General features: G+C 39.4%; 2 protein-coding genes across 5 annotated transcripts in view; one reads left to right on the top strand and one right to left on the bottom strand.

The window, feature by feature from the left end:
- The window catches only part of LOC125762438 (alpha-N-acetylgalactosaminidase), a 57,234-nt gene extending 51,587 nt beyond the window's left edge, over positions 1-5,647 (top strand). For both annotated transcript variants that reach the window (XM_049424537.1, XM_049424536.1), the window contains exons 3-7: positions 3,263-3,707; positions 3,789-3,950; positions 4,010-4,207; positions 4,292-4,456; positions 4,526-5,647. In XM_049424537.1, coding sequence (XP_049280494.1) covers positions 3,263-3,707; positions 3,789-3,950; positions 4,010-4,207; positions 4,292-4,456; positions 4,526-4,684 — 1,129 coding nt within the window. In that variant the 3' untranslated portion in view covers positions 4,685-5,647. The remainder of the gene's footprint in view (positions 1-3,262; positions 3,708-3,788; positions 3,951-4,009; positions 4,208-4,291; positions 4,457-4,525) is intronic.
- Positions 1-13,776, bottom strand: part of LOC125762437 (6-phosphofructo-2-kinase/fructose-2,6-bisphosphatase-like) — a 71,388-nt gene extending 57,612 nt beyond the window's left edge. The window contains exons 1-2 of one of the 3 annotated variants that reach the window (XM_049424531.1): positions 13,186-13,775; positions 11,568-13,093 (exon numbers count right to left, since the gene is read on the bottom strand). In XM_049424531.1, the coding sequence (XP_049280488.1) occupies positions 11,568-11,673 (106 nt within the window). In that variant the 5' untranslated portion in view covers positions 11,674-13,093; positions 13,186-13,775. Of the gene's footprint in view, positions 1-11,567 lie in introns of all 3 variants that reach the window. The other 2 variants (XM_049424532.1, XM_049424530.1) reach the window with 2 other exon arrangements.
- Positions 13,777-14,939: the final 1,163 nt, after the last annotated feature.

Here is a 14,939-nt window from a genome sequence, read left to right as displayed (position 1 = left end):
AATTAAAACAACAGAGAACGATTTTATTTGTACAGTAAGCCAAGCAGAAATTTTAGGACTTTGGAGAGTTTTAAAACTTTATCAAAATTTAACTATTCTACTTTTGAAAAAAAAAATTGGAGAAACATGTCTAGAAGAAATCAGAAATATTTGTATAACTTTTTCCTTGTGGAAAGAAAATTGTAAATTACATTTAATGTTTCGTAATCGATAATCTTTACGATCCCTTTAACTCATTTACTTCGCATATACGTTTGTTAAGCAATAGCTAATTATTGTTATACGTTTCCACGCTCTGCCTATATTATACCCTTTCACGTAACGTCTCAGTAATGTCATGAGAACGAAGAAATAAAGAGTACACAAAACAATGCTGCTTATGCGGTAATTTAGTTTGTGACGCGCATTCTACCGCCGATCGATCGATCCGATCGTGAGATGGTAGCAACGAATCGATCACCACCACCGCCGCCCGTGGTCACGTTTCCACCGGATTTGCCACTCACTCCGGGGACTTGTAGGATGTAGGGAATTGTATCTTCCACTTGCGTTCGACATCCGCCAGCCGGAGCACGAATTCTGGACGTAAATCCCTTCTGTGGGTCCTTTCCAATTTCTCAACCGGTGCGAGAGTAACCTTTTTTGCAACAAACTTTATAATTGAAGTCATCTAACGAGTCGCTTCCTCCCGTGTGCTGATGGTGCTGAGCGTTCTGGACACAGCGAGATGAAAGATTACGTGTGCTGTTCGGTGCATGTCCGAAACTGCTTGATTGACCCGCCAACCCAATGCCAGCGTGGGCTGGCACGGAAGATAATTGCTTCCTCGGACATTCACCGGGACGCGTCGGGACACCCGCTGTCAGCCGATGGTGACCAAAATGTTCCAAAGCGATGGCTTTAGGAAATGTTCGCTCATTTGCATAATGAGCATAATTATCGGCCCAGTGTGCGTTACACCGCGTGTTACCATCGATGTTTTCTCCAAATGTACGCTTCCATCGAAACGGAGCGTTTCGTGGTCGTGTGCTCGTGCCAGTACTCGATGTCAATTAAATTTAACAATTTTTGATCACCACCAAAATGGTCACCCGCGAACGCCTTTCCGTACGGTAAAGCAATGACAATCTTTACAGGCATCGCATCAGGCATAAGGGGGAATTTTGCACGATCCAATGAAATTGTCGATCGAGTAGTTTTACAGTGGTGAAAGAGAGGGAAAAAGAGCGACAGCAGTGCAAACATACTTTCCTCACGCGATGAAGTGTTTATATTTCAGAAGAGTTACTGCCGGTTCAACAGCATGTTGACAACACACTAGACTTGGCCAAGCACCCAAACGTGCCCGAGGATCGTTGAGAAATGCTTCACACAAAACCCCAAATGGGATGCCTAAGTTCACTTGAGTTAACATCATTTAAATTAGATCAAGATCAGCTGGAAAGAAAGGAAGTACATGTTGACGGAACATTTGCTCCGTAGCGCTTGACCTACAAAGGTATAGGTGGGAAAAATAACGCATAAAGAAAAACTATATGCATTTTCATCATTTTTTAAGTGTGTATAATGACAAACAAATTTTTAATAAAGTAGTTAAATTTTATAACAAACACAATAATGTCCTTGGCCTTTATTAGTGCGCCATCGTAAATCCATTACTGATCATTTAAAGGTAGCGGATGAAAATATTCACACGAAACATAATGTTTTCAACACGTTTTTATTAATTTATGGTTCAACATTTACAGATTGTTGGTTTTTAAGGACAAATTGGAACTAAAATCATGTCAGTGACATATTGTTGTGTGTTTAAAAGGTATAACTAGAAGCCTTAAATCACAACATCGCCAAAGGGTATGTTTAATTAGCCCCAGAAACGTAACCGAAAAACTAAAACCAGCCTATCAACAAACCACTTCCAATTCACCTTTCTTGCGATGGAAGTGTTCGTCTAACGAACACAACAACAAAAATCATGTAAAATCATCTTTAACAAGGACGAATACGGCTTATTTTTTGCCCTTTTTTATACTGATCATTTCATCATAATCCATCGATGAGGATTATTTAAAAGTCGATGATGTTTCGTTGAACTAAAAAAAAGATTCAACAAGCTAATGGCAACATCAGCCGTCCCGATTGTTTTGCGACCCGAGCCAATCCCTAAAGGCCATTTCGATAACAACGACCCGCAACGACGTTATTGGAAGCAAGGTGCCGTAAATAAATTGAATATAACAATATTGCTCTTTCTCAAGGGATTGTTAACTTCTCCGTATCGGTGTGATCATGGCGAGACGCCTCAAATCACCACTCAAGCATCATCGGCAAGTGGGATGATCCTCTAAGCGATCGGTTAATACCGCGAAGTGCTATCGTGTCGATCGATCAAACGCTTCTTTGTCGATGTACGTTTAATCTACCGCAGCGCTTCTGCTAATGTTGCTTACGGGCATCCATTGTCAAGTCATGTCCTCTTCGAAGATCGTGTCATTTGCAAGATTATAACACGAACGGCGGAGAAGATCGAGTGAACTGAACTGTGGTCACTGCATTTTAGTTCAAAACTGGGTCATCGTTTCTTCGTCACCAGCCAAGTTGTGAGTTGAGTCGTAACAGTACTGTGAGCACTATATCATTGTGAATTTGTCATTCTCTCAGCGGGTCTCGGAATGGAATCCAGTGATTCCATAGAGGAAAAACAATCGAAACCCGAATGGGCTGGTGTATAAGGACACAGAAAAGGTTAGTTGACCTACAGTGTAGCGCTTATGCCCTCGAGGAGATCGTTTGATGTGGATCCAGGAAATCACGAACCGCCGACACTCGTAGTAATGCGCACAAGACTGCCGTGGGCAGTCTACAAATCATCAGAAGATTCCTGTGCACCCTTCGCCCAGATTGCATTTGCGTGTGGCTTTACATTTTGCGTGATTCGAATGTACAGTTTTACAATGTCACAAAAAGGGTATGAGTTAGCGCCAGAATTTGAAAAAGGCGGAAATAGTCATTGCAAGTCTTCATGAATATTTAGTCTTATACTTCACAGCTTGGAAGGATCAAAAGTAAAACTGATATTTTCTAACGCAACATAGACTATTTGCATGTAATCGAAGAATGTCTTATTTTAGAAAAATAAGTCTTTATAATAAATTTTAATAGCTAAATAATGTTGAGATTTACTAGGCCAATATTTCACCCTTTTTATCCATTTTTTACTTCATTTGTTACAATATTTTGTCTTGTTTCACGTACGTTCCAGTGAACACCTTTTCCGCACGATGTCCGATTTGGTGGTGAGCGAAGGGTATGCTGCCGTTGGCTACGAGTACATCAATGTCGATGATTGTTGGCTGGAGAAGTCGCGTGGACCGCGTGGTGAGCTGGTCGCTGACCGACGTCGCTTCCCGAGTGGTATGAAGGCACTGGCAAACTATGTGCACGCTAAAGGTCTTAAGTTCGGCATCTACGAAGACTACGGAAATTACACGTGTGCCGGATATCCAGGAATTCTGGGATTCTCCGCCAACGATGCGGCCCAGTTTGCTTCGTGGGACGTGGATTACGTTAAACTGGACGGTTGTTATTCTCTACCGATTGACATGGATCATGGCTATCCGGAGTTTGGCCGTAATCTGAATGCCACCGGACGTCCGATGATCTACTCGTGCAGCTGGCCAGTTTATCAGATTTATGCAGGCATGAATGTGGGTTAAAGATTGAAGTTGTTGTAGTTCCTATTTGAAGCTAATGTCTAATCATGTATTTTATATGTCCACCCGTCACAGCCGAACTACTCGTCAATTATTCAGCATTGTAATCTGTGGCGCAACTACGACGACATCCAAGATTCCTGGGCATCGCTGGAGAGCATCATCGATTATTATGGCAACAATCAGGATGCGATCATACCGAATGCTGGTCCCGGCCATTGGAACGATCCGGACATGGTAATGTGACTCATAAATGCTTACATATAGAGCATACTAATTATTTCCTTTCACTGCAGTTGATTATCGGAAACTTTGGGCTTAGCTACGAACAATCCAAAACGCAGATGGCCCTCTGGGCTATAATGGCTGCACCGCTGATGATGTCGGTTGATCTGCGTACGATCCGACCAGAGTTTAAGGCGATTCTACAGAACCGCAAAATCATTGCGGTAGATCAAGATCCACTCGGCATTCAGGGGCGAAGAATTTATAAGGTAAGAAAATCTATTGCTTCGAAACATGACAAATCCATTACGTTTAACGGTACACTATTTATTACCGACACACCTCTGCAACAGCACAAGGGCATCGAGATCTGGTCGCGACCGATCACTCCCATCTACCAGACGTACTACTCGTATGCGATCGCTTTTGTTAACCGACGAACAGACGGTACACCGTCGGACGTGGCCGTGACTCTTCGTGAGCTGGGTCTTATATCCCCCACGGGCTACAGGGTTGAGGTAAGACAAATCGCTTATCAAACCAAATCACTTCGGTGCATTATAATGACGTTGCGCTCATCGTTTTAGGACCTGTACGAGGAAGTCGACTACGGAGTGCTGAGCCCACAGACGAAGATTAAGGTTAAGGTGAACCCATCCGGTGTGGTGATACTGCGGGCCGATGTTCAGCCGGAGCGTTTCTCCAAGAGACCGTACAATCCCATCTTCTATCGCTATCCTAACTAAACCATACGCAGTGGTGTTAAACGGCAGTCAAAGAACCTCATTTTATGCTGTAGGTAACGTTTGACAGCGTACTAAAGATGTCCAAATTCGGAACCACTAGCTAGACCCTTCCTTGTAGTAGCAATACCCATACACAAACACACACCCACACATCCATCAGGCGAAATTTCAACAAGTTTCAGTGCATTGAAACATGAAACTATTTGATAGTGATGTAAGAAATACAGGAACAATTCTTTAAGGATAGTTTATCACGAGCAGCAGAAAGATAACAATCATGTGCCAGTTTTGATGGAAAAAAACAATTCATAGCGAACACTTACATTTCCCCTAAGCACACAAAATGACGAACACATTTATAGGAGTGAACAGTCTACAATAGGTCTACACAGAGAAATGGCTTTTATTTGCAGTCCTGGCACTGTTTGTTAGCATAGGATCCGTGTGTTAACTAGGTAGAAAACAAATGCATACTTGCACCGCAATCAAACACGTTCCACAGCAGCCAGAAACCAAAATGGTGCTTTCATACAAACGTGTGCTTCCTTGCTAACGAGAGCCTGTTTTCGGGTGCTCTTTTGGGCGAAGTTGAGGCGCCACAGTGATATGATTACGTTACGTAACGGTTAAAAAAAAGTTTTACACTTCCCCATCCGGGATAGCAAAACCAGCACAGAACGATTGGCTAGTAATGCGGGTCAATTGTATACCTTGCCCAACCCCCGTCCAATACCGATTTGGTGTGGGGTTTTCCATCAGAATCCGTGGTGTATGATCCTTGGTACGTGCATAAGGTTAGGTTTGTACATTGTATAATTTATGATACGGGACAGTCCCGGGGCAGTGAGTGTGTGATGTCCTTGTTTTTTTTTTATTTCTTTAATAGTTTCCAAAACCAATTATTGACTAAATGAATTTGAGATAATAAATAAATGGATAAAATCGATACGAAACACAATAAAACGTTGGTTTACTTTAACATATTAAAACAAAACTAATAAAGAAGTACAAATTTTGAGAAAATAAACTAATAAAAAATCATTAGAGCATCGCAATTGGAAGAGAGTAAGAACAGCAAATACAAAAAATATATTTTTTAATTATTTGCGTAATACACTATTAAAAGATGGGTATGATCAGGCAGGGCATTACGAGAAATTCTTCAGAAAAGGCAATTTAGAATGGGTTAGAAAGACAAGTGAAGTATCAACTTAATTTTTAAATTCTATGTTAATCGATGCACATGAACGAATATACAAAAATTATTTAAAGTATGTACATAATTTGTTGAAAATACTTTAGAATAATACATTCAACCTACAGTTCCTTTGATCATAAATATTAATGAACATATTAATGTTTGTTAGTCGTAGATGAAAATTTGATTATTTGCTTTATTGATTTATTGAGATGTTTTATTCATTCAGAACGGCCAAGCCACTTTACTATTCTTTTAATTTTTGTTTATAAACAATAGCTGAAAATTGAAATTGCTTTTGTGTATTCCAATTATAGCATTTGTTAATTGTGTTACCATTTTTTAAAACAAATTGTATTTTTTAATCAAAAGTTTTAACTGCATGTAGCAACTTTCCGTACACTTTATCGTGACATTATAAACCGCATTGGTTTAATTTTCATCACAGACATCTATAAACACAAATATGTTTAGACGATTAAGTCAAAGAACGTTTCAAACTCACAAAAATATTGTAAAATTACTTGCACAAAGCTTGCTGCGTAAGTTGTTCTCATTCCATTCTTATGTTAAACAAAATCATTTAAAGGGAAGCCAACAAACAGCTCCTACTAATATCGTCAAAAGCGGTATGTAACGCGATCACAGCAGTTAACTGGTGGCAGTACTCGCATGCAACATAACCAAAGTCCATCTATTGAACTCATCAAACCAACGCAAACACACCCTCAGTCAGATGCACCCGCTGCGTACCAATATGCCGGACGGAGTAATGTTTATTTAATCAGCTGGCCCGTCCCCACCCGCTGGATGCTGAATCCACATCCGAGCGTGCCGCGCGAGTTGTCGCTCCATTCCAAAGTGCAATCCGCGCAGTTGCATGTAGTGCAATTTCCTCGTGAAAGGAACGGCTCGTGGCGAACGGAAATGCCTTCTATACAATTTTGTTTACTAACTGCTCGGTTCACCTTAAAAGGAATTCATTTTTGTCACGCCAAGGATCGTATTGAAACCACCTTGCAACCTGATTTGAATTCTTCATACAGCTAGCAAAATCAATAGCAGAACAGCAACACAAATATGAATTGTAGATCAGTGAACATTATCTACTCATACACACACTCGACAATTCCGTACTTCTTATCTACGATGCATCAGGCTTGGGTTTTCTAGAGGTAAAACATATGTTTCCAACACGTGCATCGAAAGCCTTTAATTACCTTTGCCACAGAAATAGCAACCAAACAGCAACGGACAACCAAGTGTCGCCTACAAAAAGCTCTCACTATCAGCGAAGATCGATTAGTTCTATACGAGATTAGACAAGTTTGTTTGCATTGACCTCAGGGGGTTCGCTGACAGCGTTGTGACAACAGACGTACAAAATTAAGAAAATTATTTCGCAACTTACATTTTTATATATTCTACCAGAGTGTAAGATTCAAAAGCTTTAGATAGCTGAATTTAATTTTGTTTTCCAATGTTTTTTTACTACCGTGTGTTATTTTTTCTACATTTATAAATTGTTGTAATTTCCTCTATTGAGTTCGTTATTTTGAAACTTCTTTTTAAATTTTTCTCTTGTTGCTATTGTTTTACAATATTGTTGACCATTTTTCATGCTGTATGTAGAAGTAAATTTTTCATTTTGTTTGTGTTTTTAGTGTGTTTGTGTTTATTGTTGAATAAATAGATTCATTTATCTATTTCCTCATGTTCTGGTTCGTGTTGGTAATTACGTTTGTTTCGTAATTTCTTTTCTAATTTAATTTCGATTTCGATTTAAGTTCTTTTCCAATGTTCTTTTTACTAACATTTGTGTTATTTTTTCAGGCTACACTTTTGAATTGTTGTTAATTTGTTCTACTAAGTTCGGTACTTTAAACGATTTTTTTTTATTTTTCTCTAGCTGCTTTTTGTTTTATAATATTGTTGACCTTTTTTCATGCAGTATGTAGAAATAAGTTTTTCGTATTTTTTTTATTTACTCCTTTATGTATTTTCTCGTGTTCTGGTTCTTGTTGCTAATTTCGTTTATTTTAAATATTTCTTAAGCTATTTTTAAACTAGACATGACGTTTTTTATTTGTTTTTATGTTTGCTATAGCTTTACAATCATACAATCACGATCTACGATCCCTCTACCCTTCGGCAAGCAGTAACGTTCGGTACGGTTATCACCTTCTCGTACACAATTATCACCCTTCTGGTTACTGTTTGCACAAAATCGAATAAGGAACGAAATAAAGTAGAGCAGACAACCTGGGCAGCTTGGTTCTAGCTAGCTTGAAGGCGAAAATAACCTTCCTGTGCTAAATGAAACAACAAACGCAGTTAATTGTTATGCAAAGAGTTCTACATATCTATCGATAAGCCTCTTCATTGGTAAGCTGTTGTGAAATCAGCCAGGTGTTTTGTTCGTAACCTGTTATCGTCAGACGGTGAGATAAAAGTTATTCAACGGTAACGTCAGCTGGAGATTGGTCCATAAACAAATATATGAACCACATTGTTGCTAAGCTGAAAGTGTTGGAAAATATTTCAATGCACATTTTATTATTATTTTCTAGTAAATAAAAATGTGTTACATTCTTGTAGTACAACTCTACAAGACCCAAAATTAGTTCTATTCAGATATATCAATATTTAAAATATTTCAATGCACAATACTGTTACACTACCCTAATGTTCATATTGCGTCTTGTATCCAACAGCACCTGCTCTCGTTTCTTCCTTCACCATGCTACAATCGGCTCGTATTTATTTCATAATACAATTAGCAACAGGTCGCTCACATTTCCATCATAAACTACACGATTCGTGTTGTCGTGCACCAAGCCCCCAAGACCGGTTTGATTATCTGCGACTTAATTCGTCTCCGATTACTCACAAACGATTCGTGTTGTCAATCGAGCGATAATCGTTAACGTAATTACTATTTACATTTATTTTTAATTTTCCCTTTATAAGATAACGATCATGTGAATGATATTTTATGAAAAATTTATTATTTTTTAAATAAAAAATCAACTTTATTACTGGGCTTTAAATTCGCGCCGGAACAAATGCGTTGTTATCAGTGAAAGGAAAACAATTGTTGTTCAGCGAAAGCAGCACAAACAAATGTATATTTAGATAACGGGAGCATCTTCAAGATGGCAGCAAGACGAGAAGAACTCATTTTTTCACTTTTCTTCCTCGACGTACACAAGGCTTAAATTTTGCTGATCCAATAATAACAAAAAACGTCAGCAGCAGGAGGAGTGTCTCATCATGACGCAAGCATTTGTTTTAAGAACTCGTCTCCTGTTTTACTGTGCAATAGAAAAGATTGTATTTATATCTGTAGCAAAAAATATCCTTAACGCAAAATATTCTACCCACACGGTTGCAATCTTTAATGCTTGTTTTATCAATCCTCATCTCGTTTGCAAATAGAAACACATATTAGATACACATTCATTCTTATTACCGACAGTTTGTGGCAAATGGCGAATTGTCCAGACTGGTTGGCGGCCAAACCCGGCACGGTTCATGATATAAGACGTACGACTTTGTTTGATTAAAATGACCTCGTGCGATGAGTTTCAATTTTGGTCGATTAAAGTATTTTGCCCTCCGGTTGCGTTGCTATCTGTGATATACTTCTCACTGACCCAAATGTTTGGAAGTTCATCTCCATACCTAGAACATTCCTTCCATATTGTGATTGTTGCCAGAATGTTTTTCATCCCCCTCCCATAAATAACCCATAAATTGCATCGCAATGTATATTGGCAGGACTATCTTCTTGAATGATTACACACTGATAAGACTTAAGTCAATATGTGAAAACAATTAAAATTAATTGGGGTGGTAAGCGGCATGATTTACACTTAAAAATAAAGGCAAAGAAAGTAATTAACTTAACTTACTATAATTTTAATTTAATAAAAAAAATCACCATACATCACTTCTAATCTTATTTATCGAATTGCCAGACTGAATTACAGCTTTTATGGACGGGTGTTTTACTTTTATGGCCGTTGTTAGCTCTTAAAACTCAATTAACCCGCGATCGTAAAACCGGAAACTACGCAAAACAGCGGATTGTTCTACTAATGTCCTATGAGCTCACGTCAAGTATTTCCACCTTTAATTAGGTCAATCAGTCAAATCACTTAACGTGGTTTGATCGTAGAATCTGATCTAGCTAAACGAGATTCTAAATTACGCGGGAAAAACTCGACCAACGTCACATGAAGGGGTTTTTCTTTACTTCATCCTCAAACGAGATGTTCATGCAATATAGGAGCGAATTTTGTAATTTATACCATATTGACAACTTAGTCATTTTATAGCACAAATGTACAATAAAATGAATAAGTAAGCAATTTTGTTGAACTTTCAAATTCTTTCTTTAAAAAAGTTGTATCAAATGATGAATATATTACAAATAAAAGAGGGGGGTTGTGTCTATGGCTTTGAAGTATAAACAAAATTTTACCAGGATTCGACAAACCGAAATTTCCGTGAATTTTCTTCTTCTTCACTCTTCGAGGCGCTTGAGAGGTACGATAGAGGAATCCAGCTTCCTGGGCCTTCCCCTATTACTCCACCGTACTGGGCTTACGCTCCAAAGTCTCCGAGATTTCCGAGACCGGCAACTTCGACCATATGTCCCAGGATTTTTATGGAGACTATTGGCTTTTACCTAAAATATTCATCTGTTCTGAAATAAAACCATTTCTTTTACTTGTATAATTAATCTAGCCAGAAAAATGCCAAGTTTATTCAAGGTTTTGTTTAGGTTTCATGATAATTAACTTGTCTCTTTGTACAATCCCGGACCCTTTAAATGACCCTTAAGTTATGTACTTGATTTCAGAGACTTTTGGGTCGGCGGTAAAAAATATTCTTATTATATTGTATTGGATTTCATATTGTCCATAGACATCGATCCATTTATGTGCATGAAGAGTCACGGTTCAGTGGAGATTTGAACCTTTCAGCCTTTCATGAGTACCTTTCAAAAGCTTTAATACCTGTTAGTATAATTATTTATTTTTCACGACAATCAATCTGACATTTTTGGTGAATGACGTCAAAAAAACTCTACACTCTTTTATATTATTTTTATAGAAAATATTCATCTTGATGACTTCTCAAAAAATCTCAAAACAATGGCATTACAACAAAAAATTCTAATCATTTATTTTAAACACGCGCGAATTCGTCCGAATCTGTTCACAACAGTGGAAAGTTTCTATTTCTCGTTTGCAAACAAAATCCCTACTGCATTGGGAAAGCTGATGTAACGAACCTGCCTACGAACGTCACTAAAATCACCCAGCCAAGAATAATCTAATCTCCGAGTGAAATTGATGGCGAACATTTCAAACAAGACAACTAATCACAAAAGCCAAGCGTAAGTAAAAGTAGCAAATGGAAAAAAGTATTATTTCTTCAGTTCTTTTATGTTGCCTTCGCACAATAATTCTCATAAGGAAATGCCAGTTTACTGCACATGACAAGCCCCTCGCGTGAAAACTAGGTCAATGGTATTGCGTAGAGCAGTTTAAACACAAAAAAAACACAAACATGCGAATTCAAGGATATTTTGATACTTCTCATATGTAAGGTCCATTCGTCATGTGCTAATGTAAGCACTCGATAGAATCCAGGGCTAGAACTAAATCAACTTACGGTTAGTGGCCGTGTAGTATCGCTGATTTGCATCCGCGTGGCGCGTGAGCGTTTCCTCACCACCCTGTGCCATTTTGGGCTCGTTCGTTGTCGCAATCGGTGCCATGCTGCAAGGACGGGCAGGACGTTTCCAGTTCACGTGTAACTATCACGATTGCTTATCAGTCTCTATATACACGCCAAATTTGACAAACAACACTTCCGGTGATTGTTTTTCGTTCCACTTATCGATTCAAGCATACAAGAAAGCACTAGAAGAACGGTTTCTCTGGTTGTAATGCTTTGATGGACCGATATTACTTCCTGCTTCAAGTTCCGCTGGCGGCAAGTTGAAGGCTCGGCAAGATTGTCTTTTTTGCTGCACTGTAGGTTTTGTGTTTTTGTTTCACACACTCACACTCTGTCACACTTTGAACCGCGAGAGTTCAAGGACGTGGCGTTGTTTGGATTTTAGCAACCACCGCAAGTATCACGCAACGAATTATGTTCACTATGAAAGCATCCAAATCCCGGAAGTTCCTTGTTTCACCTTTCAAAGGATATGTCAAATCGCGCGCTTTGTTGTTTATACTTGCAACCAGCTGACACAATCGAAAATCAAAACAAACGGATCAAAGATGGCTCCGAACGAGAACAGCTCCCACGAAACAAAGGAATGGCTTGCTGAGAGTTGATGGAATGGTTTTTATTTTGGAACTATTTTCTTCCCGCCACAGAGCAGTAGAACCAATTCGGCGAAGATGCACAGCGTTTCCTGTCTCTTTTTCGCTTTGTTGATTGTTACAACAGTACACCGACTCTGCACTTTGCAACTTAATGCACCTGTGATCGATTAACGCGGGCTGCTGCAGCTTGTTGCACTCTCTCTGTTGTTGTCTCACCACGGGCAGGCGCACTACTCACGACGTGTTTTGCACTCAGCGTACTATAGTCGTGCAAAAAGCATTCACCGCTCGCAATAGTGTCTCGTTCAGATTTCGCGCACTATCTTGCTCTGACACGGTCTCGCAGGGGCCTAGCAATCTCGTCCGCAAATGGCAGCATCAATCGCTCGTTGTTTCACGCTGAGAAATCCGCTCCAAAGCTTTCCTGCTCTTTCACGCGGTTCCGCAATTTATAATCGATTGTCGTTGACCGTCGGGAAGGTTATTAAACTGTTTTTGTTTTCGTTCTTCTACGCAGAAAACGCAGCTTCAGGCGGATGCCGCCTTGAGCCGGGTTGAGCAGCTTCTTGGTCGATCGATCGGTTTGATCAGCTTCTTGGTCGATCGTTCGGTTTTATCGATCTCGACGAAACAAATGCAATGTTTACAAACGAACTTGGCGCCGGTAAAATTATTGCTTCCCCGTACACGTTAAACTACTTCACGAATTGTTATCACGCTCTTGAGAAGAAGAATTGATAACGCACGTACACATGCAGGTTTCGTGTAATACACACTCGCGGGATTTTACTCGACTTGATCGTTTAAATTCAATCGACGAATCGTAAAGATTTTAGCTCACAAACAACTGGGGCAACAACTCTGATGGTGAAGCAAGGTGATATGTTCCGTTCAATCGATTTGTCCGTACGGTTGTTTCCGAAACAACAGATTAGAGCTATATTAAGACTGACCTTAACCTTCCGCTTTCGGTACTGCCTTTTCCCGCCCCAAGGCTAACTTTGTGTTTCTTCTGTTCGACGTTCAGTAAAATGGTCGGAAGAGGTGTGTTCGATCAGCTTTCTCAGATCGAAGCAATCGTGCTCATGGGTACGATGAAATGAAAATACGGTAGCCGCTTCCGTACCACACTTTCGTCGATTTGTTAAAGCCAGTTTAGTATCGTTCACCTTTGGAGGTACGAAATGTTTCTTTACAAGTAGAGAATACTTGTACTTAGTAGCAAAACTTCACTACACGAATTTCACGTTGTAACCAATGATCACTGCCCAATAGAGTAGCTGCGTCGACCGTTTGCTATGGAAGGATATTTAAAAATAATTCTTGACCGCTTCGCACCGACCGCACAAATCAAATGCCGTTCAGCATATAGATGAAATGTTCGACTTTGCTCCCGCACTCTGGCCACAAGTAAAGATGTGTGTTGCAAGACGACAATAGGAGACAACACGCGAGAACGTGAAGGTTTTCGCGCCGAGCGCAGATCGGTAATGGTCAGTAATACACGGTGATAGTAGTACTACAGCTTAGATTGGGACTTGTGCGCATTCGCATGTGGAGGCCGTCCGAAGAGCATTAGAGCAACGTGTCTCTGTATGTTTGTGTCTGCAGCCAAACGCAGTGAGGTCGCTCGATGCGTGGCATTGTGTGGTGGTGCTGACAGCATGGATTTTCCGTGTGATTCCGCAAGCGTGATTGTGATGTTCTGTCCCGGTAGTATCATGACCGATTCACATGCACCGTTTTATTGTGCTGATGGTTTGCGTTGAACAACAAACAAATCCTCGGTACGATGACTCGTGCTCTTGTGGTTTGAGTTTAACGAAATGATTTCCGTGAAAATGATTAATAAAACGGCAATAAAGTAGCTTTCTGAAGGTAAACATTCAAAATACATCTTCCTTTTCAACTGACTCTCTGCTACTCTGCTTTAACACGTTGTGTGCCATGTCTATCATTTTTGATAGACAGTGAAGTTTCCTGGGGGGCCATGTCTATCATTTTTGATAGACAGTAGTCGTCTTTTTCAAACTGTTATTTTTCCGCGGTGGCTGCACTTTTCTACTTACAACCTTCGGCAACTATTAAGATAAGACTTTTATGAAACTAATTATATAGTTGGTTTTCGCAAATCTTCAGTCCATCAATTTATAAAAGTATATTTTTGGGATGCCTTTTTTCGAAAAATCTTAACGTTTTGTTCATATTGCTATCTCTTATGTCGCGCCGTTTGATCGTCAGCAGTGCGAGTGAGACAAATATATGCTTGAACAACAGACGATGGAACGGCGCTTCACAAGAGATAGCAATATGAACAAAACGTCAGAATTTTCGAAAAAAGGCATCCCAAAAATATACTTTTATAAATTAATTTACTAAGGGTTTCCGAAAACCAATTATATAATTAGGTTCATTAAAGTCTAATCTGCATATTTGCCGAAGGTTTTTTGTAAAAATGTGGTATCTCCGCGGAGAAATAACAGTTTGAAATTTACATTTCCTGGGGGGCCATGTCTATCAAAAATGATAGACAGTCAATTTGTAAACAAAAACGCCGTGGCCTGCTAGGAAACATCACCAAAATAAGCGTGGCACACAACGTGTTAATAATGGTACTTCCAGCATTGAAAAGCGATCCGTTTCTAGAATGCTCCTTAGTTCACCTTATTTATTATTATATACTAACTATTACATAAAAATCATCAAA

The sequence above is a fragment of the Anopheles funestus genome, chromosome 2RL (genome assembly GCF_943734845.2).
Source record: "Anopheles funestus chromosome 2RL, idAnoFuneDA-416_04, whole genome shotgun sequence".
Lineage (NCBI taxonomy): Eukaryota > Metazoa > Arthropoda > Insecta > Diptera > Culicidae > Anopheles > Anopheles funestus.
This window is presented reverse-complemented; position numbering and strand designations above follow the sequence as displayed.